Source organism: Opisthocomus hoazin, chromosome 1 (genome assembly GCF_030867145.1).
Source record: "Opisthocomus hoazin isolate bOpiHoa1 chromosome 1, bOpiHoa1.hap1, whole genome shotgun sequence".
Lineage (NCBI taxonomy): Eukaryota > Metazoa > Chordata > Aves > Opisthocomiformes > Opisthocomidae > Opisthocomus > Opisthocomus hoazin.
In genome coordinates, this window is record NC_134414.1 from 105393190 (window position 1) to 105406387 (window position 13198).

The 13198-nt window shown below is 36.9% G+C and overlaps 1 protein-coding gene across 2 annotated transcripts in view; it reads left to right on the plus strand.

Moving 5' to 3' along the window:
• The window catches only part of BRWD1 (bromodomain and WD repeat domain containing 1), a 61680-nt gene that overhangs the window by 38689 nt on the left and 9793 nt on the right, over positions 1–13198 (plus strand). For both annotated transcript variants that reach the window (XM_075431898.1, XM_075431904.1), the window contains exons 30-40: positions 1441–1596; positions 1882–2002; positions 3354–3479; positions 4125–4200; positions 5255–5299; positions 5910–6056; positions 7321–7473; positions 7753–7922; positions 9604–9839; positions 11002–11187; positions 11668–12648. In XM_075431898.1, the coding sequence (XP_075288013.1) occupies positions 1441–1596; positions 1882–2002; positions 3354–3479; positions 4125–4200; positions 5255–5299; positions 5910–6056; positions 7321–7473; positions 7753–7922; positions 9604–9839; positions 11002–11187; positions 11668–12648 (2397 nt within the window). The remainder of the gene's footprint in view (positions 1–1440; positions 1597–1881; positions 2003–3353; positions 3480–4124; positions 4201–5254; positions 5300–5909; positions 6057–7320; positions 7474–7752; positions 7923–9603; positions 9840–11001; positions 11188–11667; positions 12649–13198) is intronic.

Consider the following 13198-nt stretch of genomic DNA (forward strand, 5'->3'; position numbering starts at 1 on the left):
AGGAAATCCCTCTTGAGCACTTACACAAGGGAGTACCAGATACCATGTGAGTTCTTGACACAACCCTATGTAAGTGTAGAAGCATTACTTGCTGCTTTCTTAGTGCTGTCTTCAGGAAGTTTGGCTGCAGAATTTGTTTCAGCTCGGAGATAAGTTAGAAGGGTCATTTAAGCGATTCACCTCTGCCCGTTGAGCTTCTCCTAGCACTTTTGCATTTTATCCATTTATTTCTTGAAGAACTGCTTCATCTCTAGTTCTATTTCTGTGGATAACAAATCCACTGTTAGGGCGCCACTGATGCAATAAAGAGCAGAGAACTAGAGATTTCTTTGGATTATGAAGACTAACCCTGTTCAGCTGAAGGAAAAAATAGTCATTTTCATAAACTTAGAAGATCCTCCACTAAAGCTTGGATTTTTTTTCTTTACAGTAGTTGTAGCCGAGATGTACTTTAGAATTTGTGCAACGTGTTCATGGATTACTGTCGTTGTAACACTGACAAGGACCCTATCCTCTTGCTTTCATTTTTAGTGGATAGACTCTCAGATGCTAACAGAAGTTTTTGCTGTGGTTTCTGGCTATAAGCCTACATGCTTTATACTGTTGAATTTGTCTGCTAATAAAAAATAATTTATCTGCTAATTCCTGTCATCCTAATCAGTACAAAGAAGTGATCTTGCCTACCCACGGTGTCTGATCAGGAACCTTCACATGCTTGTTCCTTTTCAAGTGCTGAAGTGAAATGAGGAGCTTAGCTTTGCAAAAACAATGAAGGTGCAGAAACTGCAGATGTACTATAAACAATCTGTGGAGCTGAGGGTGAAAGACATCCAGGGATAATACATCATCTACTCTTTCATTCTGCATTGGCCAGATTGCATTAGTCTTTTGGAAGCAGTGACTCTTTACACAGTACCATACATCACAGCTTCATGTTTCTACTACTTCTTATTGCTTTGAAATGATTAATGTGCCATGTTCAAAACAAATATTTTTCTAAATGTCCAAAACGTCACAGTTTTTAATACCAGGAAGGATGTCACAAGGTCTGTTGCCTGTCTTGCAGACGCTTAAAGGTTGAGGGCACAGTTTTACTTTAACTTACAATCCTGTGAAGTTTAGGGCATGCATTTAAAACAAAAGCATATAAACCACTCTTATGAGTTTAAGTCATCTTCTAAGTCTGGTGCTTAGATGAAGAGAGGAGAGTGTCTTCTGGAAATTCAGAACTGTAGAAAAGGCGAATACAGGATATCTTTGCTGTTGTATGTGTTTTGCATGCTTCTTTTCCCTATGGTCTTGGAATCAAACTCCACTTTAAGGCAAGAATTTTTTTGTCAGTGACAAGCATATGAGTATTTAATAAGCGTGAGTACCTAACAATTTAGCTTATTTTGTGTTCTCACATCTTACCCTTTCCTGTTTGCTGTTACTCTTCAGTTGATCAGCCTGAAGAATTGGGAGCTAGTGTTTCTGTGACTTTTGACGAGGTGGAGAAGCTACTGTACAAACCCCAAGAAGGGGAGTGGGGAATGAGATCTCGTGATGAAGCGTGTGAACGAATCATCAGTGGTATTGATCAGCTTCTGACTCTTGGTGAGCACGTACTCTAAGCTTTAGGAAGTTTTCTCCTAACGTTACATTTATAAACAGGTCCCTGGAATATCCATGGCATCCTTTAAAAATCCCCTATGGTACAGTACTGTATATGTTCACAGATTTTTATGTGCATTTTATAATAAAATGCAATAATGATTTTTATATTTTTATGCATCATTGGTTTTATCAAGAATAATTACACATTGCGATTGAACACCTGGCTCAGTTGTCATATGCATACAAGGCTTGAATAGTGTAATTAATCTTGCTGTTTCTTAACAGACATTTCAGCAGCTTTTGCTGGTCCAGTTGACCTGTGCACATACCCTAAGTACTGTACCGTGATTGCTTACCCGACAGACCTGAACACTATTCGGACAAGACTGGCTAACCGGTTTTACAGGTTAGTACTTGCATTAGAGACCGAGGAGAATGTGGCCTTGAGTTTATACATTGTGAGATCATCTAAACATGGTTAAATAGTACTTTCCCCCCCACTCCGTTTTGAATAAGGTCAAATGTCAGCTTTTTTAAAAAATGCGTGCGTTTTTAAAGACTCCAGGGAATCCACAATCCTCAGTATTATTTCAGTGGTATTTTATAATTTAGTGGTAACAAATACTGGTGCTTACTTGGCTGGCTGTATTAAGTGAATTTTAAGAATTAAACCAAAGTGTGCTAGAATTTCACAAACTTTCTGAAGATGAATTTTTGATAATGAGTTGGAAAATGAGTGAGGAAAGATGGACATTGTTGGTTTTGCTTCCTTGAGAGCATATGTCTGTGTGTGTGGGTATATATATATATACACATACACACACACACACATACTTCAGCTTTCCATGTGAATGAAAAGTTTGAGACTGGTCTAATGAGACTTAAAACAAAGGACATCTATCTTAATCTAGTGTGGACAGGAAATTATTAAGATATAATTTTTGCAGTTTTTAAGCTTTTCAACTTAGTATTTGTCACCATTTAGGGCAGGGTGGCAATAAACAGAATGGCAGATGCTCTCTGTGAACACCTGTGCTCCCCACCAGGGAAAGGGAAGAAGGAGAGAGACTTAAACTGGAAAGTATAGCAGGTTTACTAATAATACTACTAATAAGAGAAATAATGCAAAATATGCAAATCAAATATTGAGTTTTGCGGCATGGGGGCTGGCCTTGCACCAGTGGCTGCCAGGCAGCCACCAGAAAGTCCTGGACTGGGCTCCACTGTTGACTGGAACTGGAGTCAGGAATGCATGGATCAGAATTTGGATCAGGATGACAATCTGGATCAGGGTCGCAGGCAGGACAGCGAGCAGGGTCCTCTTCAGAAGGCGCCCATGGACAGTGAGACCCTTGTGATGCCCCAGCTTTAAACTGAGTATGATGTGCATGGCATGGAATACCTCAATGGTCAATATTGGGTCACCTGTTCTGTCCGCCCTTCCCTGCAGGTATGACCTTTGTGCGACCCCTCACTTGTGGAACATAAAAAGTCTGTCCACCACCCTGTCTGCTATAGAAATAATGACAAACATGGGCCTTTTCTGCATTATGTTCCTAGTTAGCTCAGTAAACCCGTAAGCATCAGGTGTTACCAGCTCTGGAGCGAACATTGTTTGAAAAATATTGCAGCCAACTTCAGGAAAATGCAGTTACATAGAAGAACTTAATTGAAATGAAAATTCACTAAAACAGAGTTGGTTCTGTTTTAACCAAAACCACGACAGTACTAACAGTGCAATGCTTTTTAATTTTAAGGAGAATCTCTGCGTTGGTTTGGGAAGTAAGATACATTGAGAGCAATGCTAGGACCTTCAATGAACCTGGGAGTGCTATTGCGAGAGCTGCAAAGAAGATCACTACCCAGCTCTTGAAGTTTATCAAGTAAGTGGCATTTGAATCTAAATAGTGCTTGAATACCCGTGCTCTTAAATGGTAAGAGGGTATAAGCATCTTAATATCCCTTTGTTGTGAATACTGCTTCATTTGATCAATACACTGCAGGACAGTTGTGTAATTCGTTTTTAGTGTTATCTAAACAGGGAAATAAGTTCAGCATAGAACCATTTTTACTTTTCCCATTAGTAGCATTCACTGGTATTTATAGTATCAAAGTGTCATTTGACATGGAAGTAGCTCAACCTATAAAGTAAGCTCTGTGCTGTCTGGCACATGTAGAAGTTCTTGTTGCAGCTTGTCTGACTTAGTTCAGTTGAGAGGTTCATTTTTGAAAGGAGTTAGTGTAGGCAGCCTTCCTGCAGGTAGGTCAGCTGTGAAGGCCCCTTTCAAATTCTTAATGCTAATCTCACTCTCCTCCCCTCACTTCTTCTGAAATGCACAGTATAGCAGTTTTTCAGATGTAACGTTACTTTGTTAATATTATAATGATCTTGTGATTTTTGTATTTAATTTAGTTCTTAGTTGCTGTCTTCCAGTTTATGTGTAGCTTTTGGTTGTGGCTGGGTTTAGTCTAGGAAATGATAGCTATGTTTTTGCTATTCCAGTAACAGAGATTTAATTACATTACAGTGATCAGGACTGTACAAACATTTTTGAACTATGTAGCGCAACAGATGATGAACAAGATTGTCTTGATGCTGATCTGGTAAGCTTTTTTTGTGGATAATTCCAATAATATATTATGGTAAGAAAATACCACCAGCCTTCAAATATTTTTTGTAAAATGGCTCAATTATTTTTATAGAGATGTTTGTGTGTATTTATACATTTACATAGCTAATATTAGACATAGAACATATCATGAATATTGAGAATGATGTGAAGAGATGCTTTATTAAAAGAATTTTGACTGTCAATATTTGTTATGAAGTATAACAAATGCACATTTTGTACTATGACTGTGTGCCATCAACTAGAACAATTCTTCTGTGTTTTGTGAGTGGCACTGTATTTCTGAAGCATGTTAATGTGTCGTAGTGTAATACAAACATTTCAGGAGTACATGAATAGCAGTCTTTCACTGTATTTTTAATTATATGCGTCTGGTTATTTATAAGGTCAAAATTGTCATTCATACAGTCATAAATGCTAAAAGCTGACAAGTCGTGTAACTATTGCAGTGATGCTTTGGCTCTCACTTTCTCTGTATACCACAATATGAATCATGCATCAGATTTGCATGCCTCACTGAGATTTTAATGAAGTGCGTTTATCTTAAATCTGTTAGAGGTAAATATGTACTCTTTATGTAGTGAATGCTATCCACAGTGCTGTATGTTTATTAATAGTCTGTCCAAAACTGTCCAAACTCATGTCTTTTTCACATTTTGATTTCTAATTTGACATTTGCTAACAAGACTTCAGGAAGTTGCAAAGTAGCTGCTCTCCCTTGCAGGTTAATATGTATGGAAGAAATTACATTGAGTCATTTTATTTCTTTACCTCACTATTTCAGCATCAGTGTAGTCCTTCCACATTGTAAGGTTTTTCTTTTTAGCAAAAGTAACTCGTTCACAAGATGTCTTTTCCTAAACTCAGGATGAGCAAAAATCAGAATGTTTTATTAGAAAATTATTATTATTTATTAGAAATTAGAACAAAAATCTGTTTTACCACAGTATCACTAATGACACTGTGAGCATCCATTATCTATTTTTTCATACGTAATTTTTGAGATGATTGACTTTTATTTTGTGCAGGATGATGAAAAATGTCTTCCGAGAACATCATATAGAAGAAGAAAAGTGAGTTGGCTAATCTTTACGATATATATCCAAATCGTGTCTGGCAGGAAAAATAGGTTAACAGGCTGTGTTGAAGTTCCGTGGGAGTGATGCTTGGTTTTGTAACAATAATAGAACAGAACTTTTCCTCGTGGCATTAAGGCAGTAAAAGCTTTGTGTAAATACGTCTTTACTGTTTCAATGCTTCTACACTTGTTCTGTATAGTTGTCTAGGAAAAATCTTACGAGTTTGATACCAGTGCTGTTCAGTTATCTGTATGATACTGAAATAAAAGTATTATTTAGCTGAGATGCTGCGGGTGGGGGGAATATTTTGAGTGATGGATATTATTCAAATCATTTGAGAATAATTTGGTATCAGAAGGTATATTTTTGTGTGCCTTAGTTATTTGGTATTAAAAAAACTTGAAAGATAGTAAAAACAAATTGTATAGTTTGTCAGTTTTTTAATAAAGTTGGAAAAAAATCTGCTAGTGGTATAGTGCCCTTTTTGTTACAAAACAATATATTTGGAAGTGCATTTTTCTACTACAAAAATAGTTCCAGGCGGACTATCAGGTTTAGTTTTTCTTGCTGTATTTCAGTAATGCTTTTTTAAATTTTTTCCAAGGGACGGGGCTTAAAGAAAGGAAAAAGCGTGAAAAATGGTTATGATGAAAACTGTTGGAAGAAGCAGTGTATGGAACTGGTGAATTTAATTTTCCAGTGTGAAGATTCTGAACCTTTCAGGCAGCCGGTTGATTTGGATCAATATCCTGTAAGTTGTTCTTACAGACCTTGTAAGATACAAATATTTGGTTTTCTTTCTCTTAGCTTTTGGTGCCATAATAAGATCTCCACATTGCTCTTGGAGCTGTTTGTTTTCTCTATGGCTTTAGTCCCAAGCCACTGAAAGAAATTTGCTTTGCTGTCTGCTTAGAACTGTGAGCTGTATGCTCTATAACATCAAGATAACATCCATCAAAATATTGACACAGAACACGAAACAATTGTGGAGCACTGGTGGTGTCTACAGATACCCTGATACCTTAAATACGGTTTGAAACCACTCGCAGTCTTTTTTACTTGTTTTCTTACTGTCTCTAATAGGGAAATTACTTTAAATAAATCTGTATGCTCTTGATTAAAACTAGTTTCTTGAGGGACAATCACAGAATAGTTTGAGTTGGAAGGGACCTTTAAAGGTCATCTAGCCCAACGCACCTGGGGTGAGCAGGGACATCTTCAACTAGACCAGGTTGCTCAGAGCACCGTCCAGCCTGGCCTTGAATGTTTCCAAGGATGGGGCAATTTACAAGACCTGCTTACTGAGCGTGAGCTGTGAACTTGATTTGTTCTTTCTCTTAGCTGTTCATGGTATTCCTGCTAACTCTTTGGTCTCTTTTTGTCTAAAAACCCAACAAACTTTGAAGGAAGAAAACTTCTTAACAAGCATACAGCTGTTTTCCTGTGGACTTCGCATCCTGAGTTTGGGTCTTGCTTCAGGTTCTAAAAACATCTTCAGGTTCTCTAAGACCCATTAACAGGAGAGAAGCACAGGGGTGTTTTGATTTGGGGTGGGTTGGTTTGTTTGTTAAACCAGATCAGTTTGTTTCTCTTCATAAAATGCATCAGGGAGAGGATTACACAATGATCTACAGCAGTCTCATTTTGGTTAGCAGTAAAAATGTTGACTTGCGTGTTGTTACTGGGTAGTTTTTATTGAGGAAACTCAGGAGAACTGAAACTTGAAATCTGCATGTGTAAGCATGTGACCTTGTGACATTGTATCAACTCCTGATCCCTCAGAAATGCTGAAGACCACCTGGAAAATGAGCAAGAGTTTATATGGGATAATGTATTAAATCAAGTAGTCTCAGCAAAAGCATTGCGGTCTGCTGTGGTAGGTGCTTCTGTTTTCAGCTCATGGTTAAGATAATATGTGGCCATCTTGGCTACCCTTAAATTATAGAAATAAAATTCAAAAGTGGTGTTTTTCCTTTATACCTTCTTGAATCTTTTTTTGTATATGTTTTGTCTAGGATTACAGACATATTATAGACACTCCGATGGACTTTGGTACAGTGAAAGAAACTCTGGAAGCTGGAAATTATGACACTCCAATGGAACTGTGCAAAGATATAAGACTAATATTTAGTAACGCAAAATCTTATACTCCAAACAAAAAGTCAAAGGTAGCTGTTAATATTGAGGGGTTTATGCTTGCCTTAGTGAGATGAAGTATTATTTTGGAATTAGTTTGTTTATCAGTACTTTTGATAAAGCTGCTGGTTGGATAGATAGTGGGGAGGAGTATGACAAAAATATTTAATATGTTCATTTCTTGTTTATCTAGTGTTACATAGCATTGTGTGCCATGATTTGTCTGTTTCTTTTCTGTACAGTTTTTAATTTTAGAAATGTTACTCTTGTATGAAAGGTTCTGTTTTTAATAAAGCCACTTCCTTACCTAGATTTATAGTATGACCTTGAGACTGTCAGCACTGTTTGAAGAGAAAATTCGAAGAATTGTTTCAGATTTCAGAAATGGTCAGAAGCAGAATGAGAAACTACGAAGAAACCAGAGGTATACTAGAAGACTTCATAATCAAAGCTCAGTGCAGCATCCTCCCAAAATGCTCAGGTAACCAAGTTATGAAAATGTAGAGGTATATCGCAGCTGACTAATATTCGTATTGACTGTCACATTTAGTCTATGAAGAGGAGAATAATTGGTTTATTAAATGGCTAGCTAACTCCAGTGAGACTTTTTGTAATTAATTCTCTTGCAATAGGAAAGACATACATAACAAAATGGGTTTTTCATGGTATAAAACTGGCTGTGAAATCATGAAGGGAATGAAGAGGAGAAAAGGTTGGGTTTTTTGCTTTTGGTTTGTTTGGTTTTTTTTAATATTTCAGTCAGGAAATTAATATTTAGTCTGACTGAAATAATGAGGAATGAAACAAAATATTTACTTGCTGTAAGTGTTACAGAGGTTACAAAGCTGCATATATTATGTGTTTTATCAAGTACAGAGAAAAGTCAGCCCTATGGAATTTACAGAAATTCTCACTTACTGTAGTATTCTGTTGATAGCTAGATAGGCCTTTTCTCTTTTGAAGGAAAACAAGCCTTTGACACAACTACTGGTTGACATGATTGACTCATGTATTCTTAATTTGCATGTGGGATGAAGCGAGACAGAATACAAAAGCTAAACATGCTAAATGATTGAAACACATCTTATACCTTTCTGCTACTGTCCAGCCTTTCTTCTCTGACAGTGAAAGGATAGGAATAAGTTTTAGGGGAAAAAAAAAAAAGTAAGAATAAATTTCTTTGCCACGTTTGGCTTTCTTCTCTTAAACTTTCAGTGGATTACTTCTACTTTTTCAAATTCTATTATCCATACATGTTGGATTACACTACAGGCATACCTGGCAATGAGCTTTAAGCTCATTACTGGGAATATTCCTTGGGTTCTGATTTCTTTCTAGAGAAATAAAGAAACACATGTCAGGATAGGCGGAAATTTTCCTTTGAAGCAACAGCTCGTGCCTGAAGAATTGTGTGTGACTTGTTCACAAATCAGTGGTGCTCAGCAGGACTGAGGTTTGGGGCTATTTGGGAGTGTTTGGATAGCAAAAAGAGCATATATATCTTGTGCGCCTCGACCAATATCTGAAAGCCTGTGACTGCAAGGAAGCAATTGACAAAATAGTAGTTCTAAATGTGAAAATAAGTAACTTATCAGGACTCTGTGTAGCACTGTAGTGTATATAGTAAGGAAGAATCGAACTGGTGAGTTTCTCTACAAACATGCATTTTATTGTAGACAGTAAACTTTCTCTAAAGATACACCTTCTTTATGTCTTTGGAACTCAGTTTATTGTGGAATAAATGTTAGTATGCATAGCAGTTTGAAGCTTATGTGCAGTAAGAAGAGACTGGGAATTAATTAGAAATTGAGGCTGCTGTTGCAACTTCCTGGTAAACAATAAGAGGATGTTGCTGTTTAGAAGGCATTCAGTATTAACTTCTTTGTTTCTCCGAGCGAGAAGGAGTGTCTCCTCTTGTATAACTTCACTAGGAGTGTAGACTATTCTTTTAATTGAAGTACTTAACGCTTTTCCTTCTCAAAGTTAAAATTGTCCCACACCAATGTTAGCTCACAAATCTAACTACCCTTCTATAAATCTAAAACTGTATGGCATACAGTTAGTTATGCTTTCAGAGAGAAGTATTGTTAAAATACATAATTGTCATTATTTCTCATGGTTTTACAACCTGTCTTGCTCTTACTTCTTTCCCCTTTCACTAGAAATTTGAAGCAGAAACCATTAAAGCCTCAGGCAAAAATTGCATCTGAGCAGGAAGATTCTTTTACTCAACCTACCTCAAGCAGAGTCACCTGTGTTGCAAGCCATAAAACGAATGCTAGCAGTTACAACCGTAGTTCCTCTGGTGAATCCTCTGATTCTGCATGCCCAGCATCATTTGAAAGGAATGGAAGAGCTAGATCCACAACACTAACAAATTGTTCTGCATTATCATCAGGTCAGAAATGGAATCTGTTTCAGATGCAGCTTTTCATCTTGATCTTATCTATGAATTGTCCGCTAATGCTTCCTTTCATTTATAATTGCCATAATTTGCAATTGCATTCCTAAATTGGGAAATGAGCTTTGCATTTTTTAACGTGAAATATTTTTTACACATGATTTCTATGCAGCTTGTGTTTAGTGTAATACAGGATTTTGTGTATTTTAATGAATTCTGGACACTTACTACATTATTTAATGTTACAAAAAGATCTGTGTACTGAACAGAAATTTCTACTTTAAAATCCCGTAGAATGCAGTAAGTTTACTTAACTTTTATTAATGAAAAAGCTTATACCTAAGTGGAAATCCATCCGTAGGATAGTTTGCTTTTTAGAGGCAGAGCTGTCTTGGTTGTATATCCATTGTGCAGTCAAGTAGATGGTATTTTTTTTTGCAGCTTGTATATGAGGATTCACAACAAAGCTGAATTGAGTAAGGCTGATGATAAGAAAAAGTTGACCTGCTAACTACATGGTTACTTGATGCTCTTAAGTCTTACCAAATAGAATAATAGAATTTCTTCATTTCAAGCAGCTGTTCTAGGAAAGTGGTTGTAGTGACTGTGTGTGTCTTACTTGAGAGGAAATTGTAGTGTATTTGATAAATGGTACTATATAAAGTACAGGTTATCCACCCATATACGTTACATAAAAATTGTCATCAAAAATTAACAAGCGACAGAAGTTCCCCAAGACATAAAAAACTTTGTGTCTTTTCTTTCTTCCCCTACACCTCACCTTGAAAAAAATTCAGCTTCTTTCAAAGAATGAGAATGCGAATCCTGGTGAAAGAGATCGGTCAGAATATGTTTTGTGTTGTTTTTTAATATACTTTTCTCTTAATTCTGTTATTTGGAAACAGCTGTATTATTTTACTTGAAACTTAAATACAGGTTAAAGAAGCTTCTTATCACTGAGCACTGTGTAAATATGGAGTGGTAAGTTTTGCAGAGCTATCAGTTTCATACATGTAAGATGTTAAGGCATGATAGTGTATTCCAAGATAGTATTGTGAAGAAATTTGGATCATTTCCTGGATCAGCAAAATCTAGCTCTTAACTGGAAGCTAACTGTGTACTTAGAATTCTGATTGACAATTATTAATTTTTCTAACAGAAAGTGAAATAGAAGGTTCTTTGGTTTCTTCGTCTACTTCCTCTTCATCCTCTACAAGTAGCTCAGAAGACAGCAAAGAAAGCTCTGTGGCTCTTCTGTCACCTCCGCTACACAATGGTGTGTGTAGAAGAAAGAACAGCAATCGCAGGATAACAAGAAATCGAGCTGCTCAGAGAAAACAAATAGGTGAGAGTTGAGTAGTTTTTTTGTGAATGGTAAATAACACAAGTGTGTGTGTGTATATATGTAACTAAATGTAATTAGTATTTTTTAAATTGTTTTACCTGTAAGATACTAACTTCTTGATTGATGGTAGTTCTGAAGCTCTCAAAATATTACACTCAACTCTTAAAAATATTTTTTTCAGTGCTTTGGGAAGGAGAGCAGAAACCAAGAGCCTAGAGAGAGCGAATGTCTTGCAACATTTTATATCTTAATGAAAATAACAGAAATAATTTGTAAAGAAGTTATAATTTTCACAAAACTTGAATGAATCCCAGATTTATGACATAGCTAAATAATTTCACAGACAGCAAAAGCACATAACTATTACTAGGAATATATTTCATTTGTCATGTCTGTGGATTGAACCTGTTTCAGATTTGACCAGAGTTAAGAAGCTGCTGTTTTTATATGTAAAATAGTAATCTCTCCTTCCCTTTACAGGAACACTCCTTCAGGAGAATGGGAATACAAAAAAAACTGTCAGGAAGAAGTTGTATGGAAGTGACCCTGAAAATATTTCAGTGGTGACATCCGAGTCGCTCAGTAATAGTACTGGTAGACATCGAAAAACTCCACGCAGAAGTGCTGCTGTGGCTGCTAATAAGTTAAGGCTAATGAGTGATGTGGAGGAAGAAGTTTCGAGCTCAGAAAGTATTGGCATTGGGTGCAAGAACAGAAAACTGCCACACCGAAATGCCTCTGCTGCAGCCAGGCGAATGTTACTGGAGGGGTCTGAGGATGATGTAGGCTTAAAGTCTGAAAGTGAAAAAGAAATAGAAGAGCAGCTGACCAAACGGAAAATTCTTTCTCAACCTGGTTCATCTGCTGCGCGAAGAAGATTTGTTAGTGAATCCGAAAACGGAACATCGGATTCTGAGACAGGCACACAGATGAAGCAGAAAAACTGGCAAAGCAATGGTCATAAACAGTTACGTGGGACAGTCCGTTCTGTGTCTCCCAAAATGAAAAGTCCCGCCCCAGACTTTTCAGAGGAGGACTCCAAAAGCCATAATTCGGAGGATGAGAGTGGTCTGAAAGTTTCTGACCAGTCAACATCTGCATGTAAGAAAGCTGCAGTGAGCAGCTCTGAGGATGAAGTGGATTCTGAATTGGATAGATGGAATGGCAGAAAAGCAGCTGGTCTGCAGCTTGCTGCTCCTTTAAAAAAAGCAAAAGTCTTGAGTGATTTAGAGGACACGGGAGAGTCTGAAACAGAAGACAGAGAGGATGGGAAAAGTCTCGTCTCGGAGAGCTTGCTGCCAACTAGAATTGTAGGGAGTTCAAAATCTGGACCTGGTGCTAGCTTCAATCACTCTTCTGATACAGAATCTAGGACAGATTCCAATAACAGTAATTATTGTGAAACTTCTTCAAAAACAAAAACGAGGAAGAGAAAAGGAAAAACAAAAATCATTAGAAAAGGTAAAATTTTTAAAGTTAATGCATCTAACACTTGATACTGACTAGATGAAGGAGACAACATAAGATTAATGACTGGATAACGACTGGGAGGATTTGGACTATAGAAAGTATAATAGTGTTCCTTGTTCTGAAAGAACTATAAATGGGGGAAGGAGAACTGTAGGGTACGATGATGATGATGTCAGTGTCTAGAAGTCTAGACAGGTTTGGAACTGGGAGATTACCAAACACAGCACTGAGAGAAGACTATTACAGTTTGGTGTAGTTCTGTGGTATTTAGAATTCAGACTGAATGCTGGCTGTTCTTGTGCAATTCAGGCATTACATTTCTCTGTGAAAAAATTGTCATTAGATCACGATTGTTCCTTCCATATTTAACTTGATTACCTGTGTAGCAGTATATAGTAACTAATGCTAAAATACCTATTCTGAAGTAATATTGCTGTGCATTCGTATTGTGACAGTTAAATTTGAGAAATGCTGGCTTTCAGGTGGTTGGCACAAATCTAAGCGATATTCTAAAGGGTGCTGTGAATGAATTCTATGGTTC